The 20,448-nt window shown below is 43.9% G+C and overlaps 2 protein-coding genes across 9 annotated transcripts in view; one reads left to right on the top strand and one right to left on the bottom strand.

The window, feature by feature from the left end:
• Positions 1-830, top strand: part of TMEM244 (transmembrane protein 244) — a 25,961-nt gene extending 25,131 nt beyond the window's left edge. For all 6 annotated transcript variants that reach the window (XM_029570919.1, XM_029570917.1, XM_029570916.1 and 3 more), the window contains one exon: positions 315-830. In XM_029570919.1, the coding sequence (XP_029426779.1) occupies positions 315-409 (95 nt within the window). In that variant the 3' untranslated portion in view covers positions 410-830. The remainder of the gene's footprint in view (positions 1-314) is intronic.
• Positions 1-20,448, bottom strand: part of MECR (mitochondrial trans-2-enoyl-CoA reductase) — a 25,273-nt gene extending 4,825 nt beyond the window's left edge. The window contains exons 1-10 of one of the 3 annotated variants that reach the window (XR_003851886.1): positions 19,887-20,081; positions 15,273-15,370; positions 14,817-14,948; positions 14,150-14,293; positions 10,637-10,739; positions 7,669-7,771; positions 6,558-6,631; positions 5,965-6,025; positions 4,307-4,379; positions 1,732-1,966 (exon numbers count right to left, since the gene is read on the bottom strand). Coding sequence is in view for 2 of the 3 variants with exons in the window: in XM_029570913.1 (XP_029426773.1) it covers positions 1,803-1,966; positions 4,307-4,379; positions 5,965-6,025; positions 6,558-6,631; positions 7,669-7,771; positions 10,637-10,739; positions 14,150-14,293; positions 14,817-14,948; positions 15,273-15,370; positions 19,887-20,029 (1,095 nt within the window). In the remaining variant the exon portion in view is untranslated. Of the gene's footprint in view, positions 1-862; positions 1,967-4,306; positions 4,380-5,964; positions 6,026-6,557; positions 6,632-7,668; positions 7,772-10,636; positions 10,740-14,149; positions 14,294-14,816; positions 14,949-15,272; positions 15,371-19,886; positions 20,082-20,129 lie in introns of those variants that run through there. The other 2 variants (XM_029570913.1, XM_029570914.1) reach the window with 2 other exon arrangements.

The raw sequence follows: 20,448 nt of genomic DNA, 5'->3' as shown, positions 1-20,448 counted from the left end.
TATCCACACAGGTTCCTGAGCAGAGGCTGATTGCAGGCTACCATGTGTCTATTACCATCAACTTATGGGCATGGCCTCTGACAAGCCACACCCATGATGATGGCACAGCTTATTGCTGTCCTTTTTCTCAGAGACCAGTTGAGTAAATGGATTTGGTTTTTAGGCACCCCTTCCTCTTTTTTTCATAAGACATTTTATTAAGCCTCAGCTTTCTCACTACTGTTTTCAATTAGAAGAGATTGTATTATCTTGTCCTTTTACACAACCTGTTTGCAAAGAGTCCTCTCAGTTGTTGCTGTTAATCAATGTTGCAGGTAGCGGTCTTTTCCTCATGATCTGTAATGGACAGCTTGTGGCCTACTTTGCCTGCCAGGATGACCAGCATTATCCCATACTGGCCAGGTCCTGAGCCTGAGAGGGTATAATTGATGGTAGCTTCCTGAATATCTTGGAAGGGTTAACGACAGCTCTACAGAGCCACCCATGAAGACGGATGTTATCAACACTTACTGCTTTTAAAGGAAAGGTCCTTGTAACAACAGTACTGGAACAAGTTTGTCACCTTCAAAATTAAAGTATGTTTGTTTTTAAAGCATAGAAGGTTTAAAGTAACTAACTAGAACTATAATATAAAAAAAGCAACTGTATTCTTTTAAGGATTGGAAAGCTCTTCTATTTATGAGTGAGGGCTGTAACAGCCAGGAGCATCTTTCACAGTGTTAATGCCCTGAAGAGAAATTCAGTTATGTCTGGGGTAGAGCCCTTTTACTGATATGCTCAACTACTGTAAATGTTACATTTAAAAAAAATAAAAGGGGTTTCAGAAAACAGTAGTGGTGCTGGAGATTCTTATGTCCTGTGAAATATTATAAGGGATATATATAAATATAAAATCTAGATAGCAGCCATAGGCCTAAAGTCAAATATGGACTGCAGTAGAAGTGCATGAAGAGTATGATCATTACCTAGCACACATACCCAAAACCTGATTAAGCATCAGTTTGCTTTGTACTTTCAAAATTAGATTATAAAATGCATTGCCTGCCAGTGCATTTTATGCACAGGTTTTATTATTCAGTGGTCTTCTACAGCTGAGATGTTATGGCAGAAGTCCTTTTCTGGATTTCCCACCCTTAGTTGTCAGTAAATCACTTTGGCAAGTATATACACTGGAAGAAAATCAATGTCTCCCCCTAACTTTTATGAGAGCTCATGAGAAGGAACTATATACACACACAACACTCAATAGCTTTATTTTTTTATAAATATTTAGAATTAAAGAAGTGCATTAGCAGCCACGATGGAAGCTTAAGAGCCTAGCTTCCAAGGATGATTAATATAAATCAATATTATTTAAACAGCAGCGATGTTTATTTTTCTTTTTTGCTGCCCTAAATTACCATTAAAGTTGGGGGTGAGTCGTCCCACAATAGCAGCAAGGAAGAGAGATGCCCATTAAAAAAATCAACTTCTTCCTCCCTAACTTCCCTCCAAAAAAAAAAAAAAAAATCCCCTCATGTACAGCAGAGCTGGCAGGTTGACACGTCTTTAAAGCAAAGGTTTGAGTTAGGGTAGGCTGTAGCTTTGCCGACATGACGTCGGTTCGGTGCACATTAAAATCAGCAGATTCATTGAAACAAGGGGCACACCCATCTTGTGGGTACTTTAAAGGGCCAGATGCAATAGCGTTCTCAAGAGACACACGCTGATCTCTTTCCCAAATCCACTGACCTCAGGAGAAAAGAGGGAGGAGATGATACAACTGACTGAGTCTGTGCGCCTGGTTTTTCTTCCTGCTCCAGTCACATGGTAAGTATTTGTTTGGTGGAGCTGTATGGTTTCATGGAAGCCTCCAAGGCCACCTTGTAATCCTCTAAGGGGCGCTCCAAACAGGCTGGAGCAGCGAGCTTCCCTGCACTAATCAGTCTACAGAGATCCAGGATCATCTTGTTCATTTCTTCCTTGTCTGCAGGGAAATCACAGCAAAAGAATGTTGCAGTTAGCAAACATGCTGAGAAGGAACACAGATAACCCTAGCAGCTTATAGGCTGTTCTTTAAGTCCTGGTTTATTGCTAATCTATGTAAAATGGCAGAGAACCAAGGAGTAAAATAAAGCACTTGACTTGGATGAAGAGCAACATCCTACAAGCTCGCACTGGGTGGCAGCTGAGGTATAGAGACTAGAATAACTAGGCGGACTGGCTGGGCCAATTATATGATGCTGCTATGGAATTTACTATCAAATCCACCCCCAATACAGGAAGTCATGTTCTTTAACAGTGACATGGATATCTATACATCATGCCTCACTTCACTGGAAGCCCCACAACACTGCAGCAGTCTACTTTTCACTTTGGCTTCTACAGATGCTTTTGATCTGTAAATAGGCAAAAGAAAAAAAAAATCCTAAAACAGATGGACAATGCCACGTTGCTGAACTTCCAGTGCTGCTCTTTTCTTAATGCTGCCCTGTGCTGTGAAATGCTCCAGGAAAGGTAAGGGAGTTGCCATGGGGGGTCAAAGTTCAGCAGCCAGTGACTTAGCTAGATCCTGCAGGGTGAAAACAGCCCACAGCATAGTTACATTTAGCGCAGGAGAAGACTGGGCTTAGCTAACCATCACTGAGGTTCAGCAACAGGAGCTTAAGTTGGGCCATCCCATGGCTTTGTTTTCAGGTTCTGTAGGAAATCAGTTTTAACTTAAATATCCAAAGTTTGGCTGGCTAAGGTAGCCTAAACACCCTTCTGAAAATGGTCTCACATGTGTTTCTGGCACCCAGTTATGACAAGACGTGCACATCTGCTGCAGTAAACTACAGCACTTAAAAAAAAAAAAGTGTCTGCACTTTAATGAAGGCAGAGTAAGGAGAAAAGCTGTGTCCATGCCTAGGATAACTCTTGCTCTTTTGTGACAAAACAGGGGGCTAAATCTGGATACATTTTTTTTTTAAAGATCAGATACGTAGCAGAAATTGAGCACATTTAAATACAGCTTCACCCCTACTAAGCTCCTCAAACATTTGTTCCCAAGGCTCAAAGTACAAAGAGGAGTTCAGCTGCCCCCATCCATCGTGTAAATGCAGACCCTACTTGATCTGTGGTCATCTGTTCCTTGCCCCAGAAATATTGAAATTGTCACTGTTTTGTTCGCTTCCATCTTTGCTGGTAGGTTAATTCCACTATCCATGTCCCTCCCAGTGAAGTAATATTTCTTCTGAGCCACCTTTCTGCCTCATCACACCATCTCTTATCCCTCACCTTCTTTCTTATGCTAAAGGTCTCCATCACATCTAGCCTCTTCCTTCCCTCCAAAGATTATATTTTGAGTTTATGCCCTTGATTCACTGTTCTTGTTAACCAGATTGTGCACCTCACCGCTTTTGATCCATGTATGACCTAATGTGCATCAATAGTATCTTGGGGAAAAAAAAATTCAATAATCAAAATCACTATGCTAAAGGAAAATGATAATGCTAATCAGGGAGATTAACACAGTAACACTGGCCCTGCCTAGCAGCTGCACGCTAGCATGGAAATGTAGAAGAAAAAGGAAAGAATTGTTTTTGAAATCATTCTTGTACTGCACGTGCCTCAGAACTAGGAGGCAGACAAGTTTCGCCTTCAGGAGGCTACAGGGGAAAAAAAAAAACACAATGCCACTGTGCTGAATAAGTGTCATCACACTTCAGACTTTACCCATTAGCTCATTAAAACTGTCATAAGGCAATTAGCAAGAGTGTTGATAGCATGGCACCCCCCTCCCACCACCACCATCCTTCCCACACACATAAACCAGTTTCACTTAAAACTGCTGGGAATGAGCACTTACAAGGATCCTCAAGGTTTAACACTTAAGAAGTTGAAAGCAATAGGGAAAATTCACTCTTGGTTTATTGCAGGCATGCATTTTCTCTTATTCTATGTTTGGTTTCCTTTTAATTAAAAGCAGTTGTTCACGGTCCTGGTTTTTACCTTGTACATCCCTCTGCTCAACAGCTGTTGCTTTGATTTGTCCTCTCTCTTTTCCCTATAATATGAGTTACTTAGAACATTATAGCAGCTGTGGCTCTTCTCTGTTCACCTCGGGTCTACCCAGAAGTTAAGGAGAAGCAAGAACCTACTGAAGCTACAGCAGCTGCCCCTGCATAACCAGACAACAGAATCCAACACACATTATAGGCACAAACTCCAGCAGGCCAAAGCAAGGCATCAAATATGGGGAAATCACTTTGCAAATGAGCAAGGCAATATTTTCTCTCTTATTTTGCAACAGCAACCTAAGCAAATCTGAAATAATTTCACTCACTTTGGGCATTGGCTCGTTTCCATTGGGTCACCCAGAAACCCCGCACCTTAATGTCTTTAAAGATCAATGAACTCTGGGGAAAGATGAGGAAGGAAAGTTGTAGGTTTTGCAAAATCTTTGTCATGCACTTTTTATACAAGTCATGGGGAGAGAGAGTGTGGATGTATCATCATCAGCACTGGCGATCCTTTGGATTTAAAAATGCAGAGCGACATTAAACTGAGTTCCGGTTTCCCTACGGCTATGCCCTGCTCTACATCTCAGCGCTATACGGCCTGCTTCTACTTCACAGGTGTTTTGCAATTAAGCAATGTGTCATAATCCGCTCACTGCAGAGTAAGCTTGCATAGCACTGCTGCTACGTACAACAAAAGCTATGTTTCATGAAAATACATCACTGTATCAGGAGTGTGGTTTCCTTACCTGGTTTGGATACACAAGGAAAAAAATACTTGCTATGTGCCTGCTGAAAGGAGTAAAGAACTGGACACAAACTTATTTAGATCACTTGTGTCATTTTACTGTGACCATTCTTTTTGCATCTAATTTCACTGTAAAATATCTAAAGTGATGTTTTCCCTAATATGCCCTGCTTCAAAAGTTCACCCCCCAATGGAGCGTTCCTGTATTACTGAAAAGCACCGGAAAGAAAAAGAGCCTTGAGGAAGCCCATCTATCAACCTCTATAGCAGAACTCACTGCAAGAAGATTCCGCTGTAACGCGTACAGCAAGACTTTCCAATCTATTTGGGATTCTCTCTAAATGCACATCTTTATCTTACAGCGACTACCTCAGAAGACTAGGTTCTGTTGCTCTAATGCAGTCTACTCAGAATTGCCTCTTACAAATGTCCAGCTGCAGGCATGTTATGGGAGCATGATGCAAAACAGATAAACAGCTCCTTGGTGTACCAGTTGTTCTGGATTTGCTGTACAAAGTTTAATTCATAATGCAAATCTAGCCTACACCCAGTTTTTGTTTTTTAACCATAATTCTGGTCTTCTTTGAACTAGCCCAAGTTGGTTGAGGCATACTGGGGGATCTCTCGCCCACTGGTGACCCTCAAAGAGAGGGTTCAGGATCTGAATATTTTAGGAGCAGCCACTTATTTCACTTTAGGACACTGTTCCCTTTATATAGTGATGTTTTAAAACAATCTGACATTTCTGTGGTCACTTCGTTGTGGGATCTTCTCAGCAAGACCATGTGTCATATGTAGTTGGACAAATTTTTAGAAGTGTTAAGCTAGAATGAGTCCGCATGTTTCATGCCTAGTTCTGTTGAGGTCAGTGGTTCTTAACCCAGTCCTTAAAATAAACCCACCCAATCTGATTTACAGGATATCCATAATGAATATGCATATGAGAGATTTGCATCGATGCTGGCAGTGCATGCAAATTTATCTCATGCATATTCATTGTGGGTATTCTGAAAACCCAACTGGTTTAGGCTAGACAGTTTGATTATTAACCAGGTGCTGTTTGAATTTGTAGTGTGACTTTATCTATCGTACTTTACATTTTTGTGATTAACAATTTAAAACAGTTTTCCATACAACTCTAATCCAACTTAATCAGAATTATACTGTAAAATGTGGAATATGAATTTTTACATTAAACTCCACATACTACAGCAATATCCCACAGAAAGTTCTTACCACGGGGACTGTCACAGGTTGCTTGGCCATTCCCCCATAGGTAACCATTGTCCCTGCAGACCTGTGGAAATAGCCAAGAATCAAATCATGTGATAAACGCGTACAAAGCATTGGGCTGGCCCCGGCCTTACTGCAATTCTGCGGACATGGAAATGTTTGCTTTGCCAGGACATGCATGAATATTTGTCGCCAGATGTTACATGTGAAAACAGAACACACTGAGCAATGACATTAAAAATGTAGAAATAAGATCCGTACGCATGACATAGGACATTTGTGGTTACCAAGGCAGCAAATCACACCTATCATTTGTCCAAAAGAAAAATCATACTGCAACCCACCCAAAGTTTGATTTCCGGTCTTTACTTTTACTCAAGTAGACAAAACACTCACTGTGCAATTTCATTTAAACTACAAAAGCAATCAGTCTTCACCCCCACTGGAAGGCATGCAAACTCTCAGCAACCGGTTTCCAATGCTTTGTGGAGAAAAACGTGAACTGCACAGGAGGATTTGAGACAACTGTATCTTTTCAAGGACAGCGGATGGACGTTACTAGGACAGGATTAAACTGGAAAAAAATGTAAACTTACTGCAAGTGACGCAGCATTTCTGTAGCACTTTTTCCTCCGACACAGTTAAGCGCTAAGCGGGGCCTGGGGATTCTCTGAAATGAAAATTAAAAAAAAAATTTACTATTTCAATAAAATCCCACCCTAAAAGGCACATGAGAAGTACCTGGACCACACAGATCCTAGTCACTCAATTTAGAAAATTAAGACTGGAATATACAATGAAATAAGCAAATTAAAGGCAACTCGGTTTGAAAAATACCATCAAATAAAATCCCCAGCTTACTGAAAGTAATGCCTGCTACTCCTGCCCCCATTCTACCCCACCTCCTCCCCAAAGAGAGCCAAGAAACCCAGCAATCCACAGCATCTCTGCTAAGTGCAAGCTTTTGGTGAACAGTGTAAGTTACCGATTTGATCTTTCAATGTATTCAGTTTTGTGCCATCAAACCCCTGATACGATACACAGGCTAGTGGTGCTGCTACTGCTGCATGTCTGAGCAAGCAAAATCCATCACTCGGAAATTAAAATGAATTGAGGACGGGAGGATGCACTGGTGCCCACATTACCCACATGAAAAGTACAGGAACATCCTGAACAAGAGAAACAGAGCCGCTCACAAGCTGAAAATACTACACACATGTATAGAAAAAGGGTTCACCTCATTATCTAAGAAACAATACATTGTGATTAAAAAAAAAAAAAAAAAAAAGGAAGGCATACTAACAAAAAAACAAGAAATCTTTTGCTAAGTTTGGGTTAAGTTGCTTCAAACTGCATTCGGGCTGCCCCTTTGTCCCAGCTAACATATCATAGCCAGACTGAAGATATTAAAAAAAAAAAAAAAAATACAACTCACATACCCCAAAACAATGTGCAGATCCAGCTTAAAGCACCCCAAACAGAACCAGCAAGTTGGGGGTTCTTTATCGTGTACGTACATTACTATAACCTAGAATGATGGCAGATATGAACGGTAAAGCCCACACAGGACATCTCACCCTTATTTATGTAAAACAAATATTAATGGTATATTGTAAAGCTGCACAGAGTTGAATGTTTTAAACAGATAAAGTACACAAACTGTTCCTACTCTGACAGGCATTTGAGAGGTGTATACCTGAGAGGTACCTTAAATAAATCCTTCATCTCTGGCTTTCTCAGCATCTCTTCTGTCAGCACATGGTCTGCACCCAAGGCTTTTAGCCTATTCACCAGCTCCTGCAAGTTGGGTCTGGGTGAGAGGAATTAAAGAGGAACAGGATAGGTTTTCTCCATCTCTGCACACAGCATCCACGAAAAGATGCAACATTTCAAGGAGCCTGCCTGCCCGCTGTTGGTGCACAACCAAACCAGCCCCCGGGAGCAGCTGAATTTTTGGGAGGGGGGTCATACCCGCAAGTAGTGCTTGAAGACACCAAGTCCTGAGTTATGGATAGAAAGGAGCAGGTATTCCCTCCTCCATCACTGCACAGGACACATTCAAGGAGCCCATCCAAAGCAACAAAAACGTGAGGCAAGTGCTTAGGACAGGGAGAAAGAAGAGTACAAGCTGAGGGCATTTTGTAGGGGAATGGTTTTGTTTTGTAGTGGGAGAAGCTTGCACCACCCTGCACAAACTGTTTCTTTGGCCTTTACTAGCATAGATGAGGCATGTGGTTTTCCCATTCAGGCAGACGCACTACATAAAAGCGGTGTACAAAAATTATATAAAAGTTTCATATTCTTGACACCTTAAATCTCCCACAGTTTATTTCCACGACAGCCACAGAACAACAATAATACATTTCTAACATGATGGTTTCCGGGAGTCACATCTTGTGTTGACAGCACAAAAATACCCCACAATTTTAGCAGACTTATCAGTATTCATCATGGGACCTTGAGCAAGTCACTTAAGTCTCCCCTCTCCTTAAAAAAAACAAACAAAAAACAACCCCTAATTGTGGGGTAATTACTTCATAATCACCTTATTTATACTGCTGAGAACAACTTAAAAACAGACAGACATTCTATAAAATGTTTATTATAATTCAAAAGTAACCGTCTCAGGCACTCACAGCTCGATCCAGTATCGTCCGCTCGAGGATTGCCCGTCTGTAACGTGCTCGTAGCGCACAATTCGGGCGCGCAAGGCAGTTCGGCGATACAGTCTCCAGTTTCACGCGTCCGTATCGCTTCTGAAAACAGACGCATAACCCTTTCCGCACCCGGCATGTAAATGAACGAAAAAGCTGTATAATGAAGGAATTAGCTATTCCCCTGCGATACTGTAACGGGCGCTGATATTATCTCCTCCGTAACCCGCTGTTCTGCCGCGGCCTTAACCTGCTAGTTTACCGCCTCCCCCTAGTAGGAGTTAGTGTAGTGTAGTGTAGGGTAAAAACATTGCTTACCCGCCCTGGTCCCGTCCGGTCTCCTGCAGCCCCGTCCGGACCGGACGGGGCTGCAGGAGACCGGACGGGACCAGGGCAAAAAAAACAAACGAAAAAGTAGCAAGGCTCGGGCCTGCTATGGTAAGTGTAAAAAGTGTAAAAAACAAAAAACCTGTGTGTTATATAAAAAAATAAAACAATTTTAAATACCTGTCGGAGGGCCGTGGGTCCAGGTGGGCGGCGGGCAGCCATCAGCGGCATCCAGTAGTCCCTTCTCCCTTCCTCCCTCCCTCCCCTGCCTGGATGAGCGCCAAAATCGCACGGGCGGGTAGGCAGCAGCGGGGTCCGGGGGGTCCGGGGCAGCGGCAGCATCCGGGAGCGGCGGGTAGGCAGCAGCGGCAGCATCCGGGAGCGGCGGGTAGGCAGCAGCGGGGTCCGGGGGTGGCAGCGAGATCCGGGGAGCCAGCAGCGGCAGCATGTTCGATCGCGCAGGCAGGTAGGTGGCAAAGTAAAGATGGCGCCTGCACGGGAAAATCGTGCAATTGGCCGCTGAAGACGTGACGTCACGACGTTTGGCGTCACGGGGTGTGACGTCACGTCTTCAGCGGCCAATTGCACGATTTTCCCGTGCTGGCGGCCATCTTTACTTTGCCACCTACCTGCCTGCGCGATCGAACATGCTGCCGCTGCTGGCTCCCCGGATCTCGCTGCCGCCCCCGGACCCCGCTGCTGCCTACCCGCCGCTCCCGGATCCTGCTGCCGCCCGCCGCCCGCCCCCCCCCGCTGCCGCTGCCCCTGCCCCCCCGGACCCCGCTGCTGCCTACCCGCCGCTCCCGGATCCTGCTGCCGCCCCCCCCCCCCCCGCTGCCGACCCGCCCGTGCGATTTTGGCGCTCATCCAGGCAGGGGAGGGAGGGAGGAAGGGAGAAGGGACTACCGGATGCCGCTGATGGCTGCCCGCCGCCCGCCGCCCACCGGCCGCCTGGACCCACGGCCCTCCGACAGGTATTTAAAATTGTTTTATTTTTTTATATAACACACAGGTTTTTTGTTTTTTACACTTTTTAAACTTTTTTACACTTCCTGGTGCCTGTCATTTCAAATGTCATTTGAAATGACAGGTACCAGCGCACCCAGGTTACTGTATAGGCGCTGTTACAGCGCCTATACAGTAAAATGGGTTGCGCGGGCATAACCCTTCCCTAACGCTTCACAGCCGCGGCATGCATTTGCATGCGATTAGAGGAGAGTATCGGGGAGTTAGTGAAGAGAACTGTGCGTGCGGGGAGGAAGGGTGCGCCTGACACTACCTCACTGTTTTTACCGCGGCCTTACTGGATCGAGCCGAAACTGAGTGCATGTATGCTTTCTGGGGCAGAGTCGAGGTAGAGCCTTAATGTGGTTTGTTGTACAGTACTCTGGTTTGGACATGAAATGGTGAAATAATTAGCCACAGCTAACATTTGAGGGGTTTTTGGTTTGTTTTAATTCAGCCAGGCTGGTGGTCCGCCTAACCACTGGGCAGTCTACCTGCATCCCCAGGCCTTAGGCCACACCCCAAGAGCTGAACCGCACTCTTCTCCTGCAATGCTGATACATCCTGAAGGTTGCATGCTTAAAACGCGAGCAGAACAAAAAGGAAAGCAACGCACAGCACTGTTTGAAATCCTTTGCAAGGGACAATACCGTTCTCTTTTACTCCAGAGGAAAATGGAGCCTGCTCACCTGTCTCTGACCACATTAATTGTCTGGAATCCCAGGGCTGCTGCTAACTGAATGACTGCCTGCCCAACGCCACTGTTTGCTGCATTCTGAATAAGGGAATCCCCTGTGAAGGAGCGAGAGAGAGCACCAGAATTAGCACAACGTCGTCCACCAACTCACATGTAATGGTCTACAACGCTCCTAACCAAGGTGTATTAGCTGAGCAGAGGAAGGTGGGGGGAGGGGGGTCTTGGTGCTGGAGTCGCAGGGGGCTGCTGCCAGACAGGATCCACAGAGCTCAATTCTGGAATATCGAGTGCTGCCACAGGTGCCTTGGCAGAGCTGGGGGCGAGAGGGGGGGGTGGAGGGAGAAAGGGTGTCCCTTACTGGAAAGGAAGGGGTACAGATCAAGCAGAGCTGCATGGGCTCAGAACCAGCACAGCAGGAGGTGCTCCAGACCGGATCTCACATCCAGTTGGGAGGGGGGGGGGGGGGAGGAACATCTGGTGCTAGGATGTATCACTATTGGGGAAAAAATACAATAAAAAGCCCCCATGATAAAAAAATTAAACAAAAAAAAAAAAACAAAACAGCAAGCAGCCCTGAAGTGTAAAGAAGTAAAGGAAAAGTCATTCCAGGCAGGGAAATTACTGGCGCAGCTCTGAGAAACCCAAAAAAGGGAAAAACGAGCTGTGGATTCTGGGGTCCCAAGTGGTTTAACAACTTTCTAGGCGTGTGGATTTTTTTTCCTTGACTTGGCGGATATGTGCACATCTTGCCCACTTTCTAACAGACGCGAGAAACGGAAAGGATTTGTGTATTTCCAATGATGAGACACATGCACGCTATCCGTTTTCCCACAAGTACTAGAAAGTCCGTGAGGTAAACAAATGCACATCCCTGCAACTTTCTGCCCCAGAAGTTTCTTTATGGCTTTAGACAGCATTAGAAAACCTAAGAGGGCAAGGGTGAGTTTGAAAGACAAAGGGGTCTGAAATTGCCAGATTTTTAAAGATATTATGCATTATTGGGCATTCTTGAACAAGAGCTAGGGACTGAAATCACAGCAACACGGAATTGAACTGTGATGGAGAAGGAAAGAATGGAAAACTGAAGAGAGGGGACATAACTCTGGCATCCTGGTTGCCTCATGTTTATGGGACAAATGGTTGCATCACACCCAACAAGTATAATATTCCCTTGAACTCCTCCACTAGCTTGCAGTGAAATGCAGACAGTATGGCCTGGCTCATCTTTCAAACTGATATTTTTTAGGTCATTGAGAGAGCAGGAGGGGATGGCATGGCCTCCAGGACTGGAGACATAGTGAGATAGGGAATTGGAGAGGAGGAATACAAGAGATGAACTGGTAAACATGTCTAATGTTAATACAAAAATATTAACCAGCATTAGAGAACATTCCTCACCCAGGCAAAAGCCAACAGCAATTTTCCCTGCAAGAAACATAACCTGCTGGAGTAGGTGCAACAGAAGAGGCACCTTGTCACATGTTATATGCATGTCCCGGACTGAGGACTTCTGGACAATGGTTAAAGGATTAACTAAGAAAATTCTTGCCTTGGATCTCCCACAGAATCCTAGAGTTTATGTTTTAGGCCTGGTACTGGGTGCCCTGTATAACTGTAATGAGATTAGCAGACTTGGATTCAATTTAATGGCAGATAGCTGTGCCATCCTCGCTAAGTGGAAGTAGGAGAGACATCCCTCTGAGGTGGAGGTCTTAAATCAGGTTTGATTAGTGCAAGAAACAGATACCTTCCCGGTTATTATGAAAGACAGAGTAATTGGATGCCCATTGTGAAGCATTACAAGCAATCCGTGCTATTCAGCCGAGAACTCAAGTCATATGAGGATGACTGATGGCCATGGTTGATGCAAGGGTGGATTGGGTATAAATGAGCTGAACCTACTTGTTGAAAAGATCATAGAAAGAAGTGGCCTAGTAGTTAGAGCAGTCTAGTGGGGGGGGATATTAATTCATAGTTAACCCTGCTTCTCCACCTCCCAAAACCTGGTGCAAAGGAGGTCAGTCAAAGTGATGCTTTAAATGTGGTTTCAGCTTGCAGATGGACCAGACTAAATGGATCCCGAGGTCACGACAGGCCAGGTCTTCAAGGACCTTGCTATGGCTGGAAACCAAACTGCCCAGCGAGTCAGAAAGCTCCTACATTCATGGAGTCCAACAGCTCAGATGTCACACACCTGTCTGCCAATCCAATAGAGATGCCTGGAGAAAAAGGGGGAGGAGCTTCAGCCAAGGAAACATTTGAGAGCCTATAAGGAAGAGGCACCCGAGACAGGCCAAAAAGGAAATCCTGAGGCAGTGTCAAGAGCGACAGAGGGGGGATCAGGCTGGAGCCCATTTCTGAAAGAAGGCAACGCAAACACAACTACATGTGAGAAAAACACCAGTCAAAATTCTGCCTCATCTACAGCAGTACTAGGGGGGGGAAGACATTAAGTGCCAGTGAATAGCGGTGCCGGCAAGCAAGCTGCCTCTCAGAAACCTTTTTAACTCCTGCAAAGATTCGACTAGGGCTTGCGATTCTAACAATGGAGTTTCCTAGCAAGTAGAGATGCTAAAACTCTAGAGTTGGTTTGCATATTCACCCTCTCTTTTTTACTGGGAGATTTTAGTGGTGTCTCTCCAGCCTTGGCCCCCCAGCGATAATGGAAAGAAGCAGAAAATGGATAATCACAGATAGTGAGAAGGATGTCAAAGTCACACCAAGTCAAGAGGTTGTAAAAATGGATTTTAAAATATTTATTTCTACATCAGCTGGTTGTTAAGCTGGCAGTTCCTAGATATTTGAATTTTTAGCAGATGGAAAATGATGCACAATTCATATAATGTTTCACATTAACATCCACTAAACAGCCTAACACTTCAAAAATATCATCAATTTTATATCTGTATTTTTCTTTGCTGTAGGTAATCATTCTGGCGTGGTCCCTACCATGGATGATATTTTCAGTTAAATTTTCTTCTTCAGTGAGCTCAATTTCTCTCTCGCTTATTTAACCCCACTTTTGCAAAAATATCAGATCTTGATTTCTTTGTCTTTTTCAGGATCCAAAACTAAATGTGTTGCTGTCAACAAATCAGATAAATGTTGTCCTGCTTCTTCCCTCTTATCTTCAGGGTTTATCACTCAAACCACCCCGTGGAGAAGGTGAATCTTAATAGGAATCCCCAAGCACAGACCCATCGACCACCAAGTGACAGCAGAAACATTAGACTCCCAAGCCTGGAGTGGTTTACATTTAAAAATCGGTCCTCGTATTTAGCTAGCTACTGCAATAATGAGAATGGCTACTTTGGAAGCCAAGTTTTCACAACTACAATACCAGTATTTAAAAGAAAAAAAAATAAAGGAGTTTTAAATCAACATGCTTTGCAAAATCATGATCTCCTCTCATCATTACAGTGTTTGTTTGAAGTAATCATCTTTCCCAATAATTCCCCTCCAGGTGGACACACGTATGGTCCTTCTGTTCAGACAGGCACCGTACCTGGCTCCAGCACCTCAAAGTCGTGCAACATTCGGTAAGCTGTGCAAGGGTTCACACCCAGGGTGGCAGCACACAGCAGCGGGATGTCCGCCGGGACTCTGAGCAGGGCTTCCTCGCTCACCACTGCCTCCGTTCGCCATGTTCCTGGTATGAGAACAAGGCATATCAGTTCGGAGGACAGCTGGAAAAGTTACGCCGAATGGCTTTCTAGAAAGAAAAAGAAAGACTGGGTAGTCAGATTTGGTAAGATTGAGACAGATGGGAGCTGGTCAAAGACACTGGCTCAGATATTTTGCCGTGAGGTCGGTAAAGGTAAATTTTATAACATTGCCCTCTCTCCTTTTTGGAATCTGCGGTGGGCGGGTGGTTGTACATCTCTTTCAGAAGCGTTATTTTTGCATCATGCGTTGGGGGGAGTGGGGGCAGTTTGAATGATAGGCACTATTAAAACGAAATGTGAATGAGGTAGTGCTAGCTGACCAGTGGGACAAATCGGAACAGCTGATTACTATTACATAATGGCCTACTTATAAGAAGGGGGGGGGGGGGGAGACGGACGGACTGGCTTGCTGACTTTATCCATTTAGACTGTAAGCTCTTTGGGGCAGAGACCTCATTTGAAAACGTATTGACCTAAAACATCATTTTGGAGAGTCTGTCTACTTACCCAGCCCCGCATCGGCTAGTATCACTCGGTCGCCAGGTCTGAGGGAGGCCACATTACTGCCAACCTCCAGCACGTCCCCAACTCCTTCGTTACCTCCCACTGCCGGCAGGTCAGGCAGGATGGCATATGTACCTACAAGACACCCAAAATCCATCACTCTCTACACCTTTAGACTGTATAAAAGGATTTCTTTTCTTTTTTTTGCCCCTAGGTTTGAAATTGTTAGACCAAAAAAAAACAAAACCCCCCCCAACCACTCACAAAAACAATTCCCATCAGGGATATCATTAAAAGGCTTGACAGATGCTTTGCATAATTGCTCATTTAGGTGGCAAGCAGCTACTAATCAAGAGAAATTCTGTATCAGCTCTCCTTTACAAGAATTAAAATGAGGTTGTTATTTTATAAGCTGAAACAAAAAAGCACATTAGCATACAGCAGAGAAGTCAAGGTTACCTTGCACCATATTAATGTCAGCTGGATTGATGGGGGCTGCTAACATCTTAACACGTACGCCAGAGGTGCCCAAGTCCGCTGGCTCCAGGTTTTTCAATCTAAAAATAAAGAAAGAAAAGTGCACTAGATTAATCACCTACCATAGCCTAAGAAAACTATTTTGGACTCGCTGGTAAGGCATCTGGATTGTTTTCCCAATAAAAAAAAACAAAAGAACTCCCCAAAATATGAAGGTTCTGTGCAAGGATCTACTCTAGTCCTTGGTACTACCGCACCAATCTTGGCCAAGTGCTCCCACCCTACCACCCCATCAGGATTCACCCCAAGCCTATTTGGGCCCCAAATAACTATTCCATCTCTCCATCCACCCCCCTTCCCATTCCACTGCCGACTCCAATACAAGCAGCTAACAGGAAACCTTAAAAATGTACCCAGCAAGCCTCCTGATCCTCTACTGCCGGGCACAGCTGTCATCACCTTCTCCAGAACCACCACTTTTCTAGTTCTGTCAACGTGCCTCAGCTCTCCTGCCAGTTCACTCCTGTGCTTCACCAAATCAACTACTTAGAACAGAGGCAACATGCAATGTGGTTTAAATAAATATGAATAAAATATTCACCAGGGACTAGAATGAGTCCCACCAAACCCATGTCACTTGCGACAGAAAGAAGTGTGCCACCCAGCTTTACAGCAGGTACATGTTTTCACAGGGCTTTGCCTGGCCAACAAAGAATGCAACAATCCTTAAAAACACTCTGGAGCAGATGTATGTTTCCAACACAGAGAAGAGATGCACAGTAGATAAGGTAAAAATGGCTGAAGTAGCCAATTTGATCATTTTTTCTTAGCATGCATGGCAACCACAAGAGTTGCAAGTGATGCCCACCACAGAGTCTGTGCATATATTTGTTAATGCGTTTGATCAAGTCTCAATCTTTTTTTTTTTTTTTACTAAAATCAAATGTAAGGTCAGATTCATGGGCGGAGGATGGTCTTCTTGACCTTGTCGCTGAGACTTAGAGCGTGTACAATATGGAGGTGGTTAATGTCCTACCAACCAAAACATTTGGAGACGATGCTATATAGACCCTGGATGCCAATCAAATATGTGTAGGAGCCAGGGGGTTTATTTCTTTCAAATATATTTTCCTTTATTGATTGTTGTAAATTATTTTGCTCAGTATATTGCTATTTTGTGCTTTTCTTTTCACTTTTCTTTACTGTCTCCACCCTTCCCTTGCTAGTCTCTCTCCCACCAGGTGCACATTAATCCCCCCCCCCCCCTTCCAGGATCTTTTCTCGCAGTCACTCTCCCCCTCCCAGCATTGTATATGCTAAGCCTTCGACCAGGATCACCTGAGCACAAGGGCATAGCAGTCCATCAAAATATCATTAGCAGAGCATGAGGATGGCGCGATAACTATACCATTTAGGCTGTGTTTGGGAAATCTATTAAAAGCATGAAAATGAAAAAGGTCTCAGAAGTAAACGACCTATGTTTCCAAAGCACTTGATCTTGGCTCTCCCCAGGCTTTAAGTGTGCGCAGTATTTATTGGAAAACCCTCACTAAACCTCTTCGCACCTGTCAATTTCATGAGCAGAAGTGAAACAATGATCTGGCATCAAGCTATAATTGTTCCCCCTCAAGTAACTAATGCTAGCTGGATGATGGATTTTACACTACAAAATATAGCACATCCTACATTTATCAGTGTGAAAATAAGGTAAACTTTGCCCAGCTATGGGTCTCCCTTCCGAGCAGCGAAGGCGGTTTGAGGGCCATTGTTACCATGGCAAACAGGCAGAAGTCATTACGCAGTCAGGCCTCCTTGAGCCCTGTGCATGGCAATCTAAATGATTTACAATGTCAGCAAAGACAGCCAACAATTTCAAGGGAAACTACATGCCTAAAGCTAAAGAAAGCCCCTCATACATCCAGAGATTAACGATAAGGCTTAGACACCAGCAGACTGTCAGCCATTTCATTTTCTAAGAAGGTTCTTTACTGCTACCAAGAATAGCCATTCTGCGCCAGCAGTGACACAAGATATTTATTCCCTACAATGGACAAGGCTTTCGGACGCCATTGGCTGCTTCTGGCAATGCTAGCACCAAATGTCTGCGTCATCAAGATAAACTGACTTGCAGTCCTCTCGAAGTCTAAAACCAATCATCTGGGGGCCAGACAAGTATTTTTCCAATATTGATATTGAGCCCTAAATAAGGGATGTTTATAACAATTTACACACAATACAAACTACACTGAAATTTTGAGTATATTGCTCTTTAATAAAATGTTGTTTTGCTTATTGTCAGAATAAAATACCCTTAATTCTGAATTTAATTGCAATCCACTGAGGCTCCACCTGCCTTTACTAAATGAAACTTAGTGGTGGAGAAGGACCACCTGCCCATCCACACCTCTACAATCTCTACCACTCCTTCAAAGAAACCCTGTGCAAATCCCATGCTTTCTTGAATTCAGATACTGTTCTTGTCTCCACCACCTCCATTAGGAAGCAGTTCCATGCATCCACCATCCTCTGTAAAGAAATGATCAGCAATATAAAGGAGGTAATATAGCTCCTGTATAATTCCTTGGTGAGACCACACCTTCAAAAGGATATAAACAGGATGGAGTCAGTCTGGAGGGTGGCTACTAAAATGGTCAATGGTCTTTGTTGTAATATGTATGGATCAGAGGTAAAGATCTAAACATGTATATTCTAGTGGAAAAGCAAGATAGGGGAGATATGATACAGACTTAAATACTTCCAAGATATCAATGCACAGGAGGTGAGTCTCTTTCAACTGGAAGGAAGTTCTGGAACCAGTGATCATGGGATGAGGGTGAAAGGGAGTAGACTTCAGAGTAAAGAAATATTCCTTACTCCTATGGAAATAAGTATCTTTCTTACTTTTGCCTTATCCTGTTTGACCACCTTTAGGTCATCAGATACAATTACACCCAGCTCTTGTTTCATGCTTAGTATTTCACTCTTTATATTGTACCACACCCTTGGGTTTTTGCAGCCCAAATGCATAACTTTGCATTTTTGTTTATATTTTTTTTTTAGTATTAAATCTTAACTGTCAGACTCTAGCCAATTCCTCAAACTTCACTATATCCCGCCTCATGTTTTTAACTCTTTCTTGGGTGTCTATCCTTTTGCAGATTTTAGTATCAGCAAGAAACATAGAAATGACGGCAGAAGAAGACCAAATGGCCCATCCAGTCTGCCCAATAAGCTTTCACTCTTATTTTTCTCATACTTATCTGTTACTCTTGGCCCTTGTTGGAAACTTTTTGGTTCTAATTTCCTTCCACCCCTGCCATTGATGTAGAGAGCAGTGATGGAGCTGCATCAAAGTAAAGTATCCAGCTTAATTGGTTAGGGGTAGTAACCGCCGCAATAAGCAAGCTACTCCCATTCCTATTTGTTTACCCAGCCTGTGCCATTCAGTTGGTTGTTGTCTGAATATAAATCCTTTTTTTCTTCAATCCCCCCTGCCACTGAAGCAGTGAACTGCTCTGGATATGTATTCCAAGTGAAGTATCAGGCTTAATTGATTCAGGGTAGTAACCACTGTAACAAGCAAGCTACTCCCCTGCTTATTTGTGAATGCAAATCCTTTCCTAGTAGCCTTTCTGCAATATTGCTTACAAAAAATGTTGAAAATGACTGATCCCTGCAGCACATCACTACTAACCTTGAACCCCATTACCCTTTGTCACCTTCAATTCAACCAATTTCTAATCCAGTCGATCACATATATGGGAAAGTGACATATATAATTAATTCATTCTTACAAGCATACATTAAAATGGTGGAGTAAAATTCAAACAGCACTCCAGTTTAGAGCCAACATGAATATACAGCTGTGCTTATTTCAGTACAAAGGCCAAAGAGAACATTGATAAGTTTAGTTCAAGATGGTAATGCTTTATATCACTGGCAAACCACTGTTCTTGCTCTTTTAATAAAGCAGGTGGTCTAGGAAAAATAAAACTAATCACTGAGACTTCATTTTTGTCCTGACATTTCATTCCTGCAGTTATGTAAAAAGTTTTAGACATTCCTGCCATATTATAAACTTTGGTAAATGAAGGCATGGTTTTTCTGATCTTCATAAAACACCAAAGCAGGGATCACAAAGTACCAATATGGCAACAATTTAGGGAAGGATTTTTTTCCCCTTAAATAGGGCGCATGGTCAATCTGGGGACAGAGAAGGGGGGGGGGGAGAGGGAATAATTAAGGAGAAATAATACTATAGTAAGTCTGCTACATATTTGTTTGACCTGTTACATCTTTATTTGTTTAACTCATTAAGCCAATGTACTTGTCGATGTATTTTACATGTACGCCATGTTGTAAAACTTATTGATCTTTATTTGGAACGACGGTATATAAAATGGCCAATTAAATATTCAACGCTGTACTGTCAATATTGCCAAGAAAAGTATTTTTATATTAAAAACACAAATAGGAAAGTCAAAGATGCACACCTACTATTCCAAGAATTGATATATCAGTAAAAACAAAAAACAGGTAGTTACGTATAACAATACAGCCTGAACGTCCCCACCCCCAACGGGGGCCCTCTCTTACTGCAGAACCTGCTCCGGCTCCCCATGCTTCTCGTACACCAGCGCCCGGCACGGACCGCCAGAGTAGGAAGCCCACCGCCCGGCGCACGCCGCTACCACTCCGGAGCCAAAAACCCCGCCGCGTTCAGCCACCGTCCGCCACATCCTAGGCGCGGAAGATACACGCAACCACGGCCACAACAGGGGAGGGAGGGGGGGATGCGTCGCCGGGAGATAACGTCAGCGACCGCCCAGCCACGCCCACCTTGTGCAGCGCGGTTGTATTGTGCGTTTCGTCCGCGGAGAAATGGTGGCGCCCAGCCAGATCCGCGTGACTTGTCTACTTCCACGCCTCGCGGGTCTCTCTTAGGTTAGCGGTGGTGGGAACAGGCAATGAAAGCAAATCTGACGTCCCTTAAAGGGCAGCTGAGAGCAAACAAAAACTCGAGCACAAAACAGGTTCAGCGTGTACTGAACGTCTCAAAAGGAGAGGAAATCACTGGACAAAATTAATTTTTACGCTGATTTTCTCCCATGTTTTGTTCGCTATAATAAACACTGTACAGGGAAAATGAAAACTGAAC

The sequence above is a fragment of the Rhinatrema bivittatum genome, chromosome 11, assembly GCF_901001135.1.
Source record: "Rhinatrema bivittatum chromosome 11, aRhiBiv1.1, whole genome shotgun sequence".
NCBI lineage: Eukaryota > Metazoa > Chordata > Amphibia > Gymnophiona > Rhinatrematidae > Rhinatrema > Rhinatrema bivittatum.
Note: the sequence above shows the minus strand (reverse complement) of the source record. Positions and strands in the feature narration are given on the sequence as shown.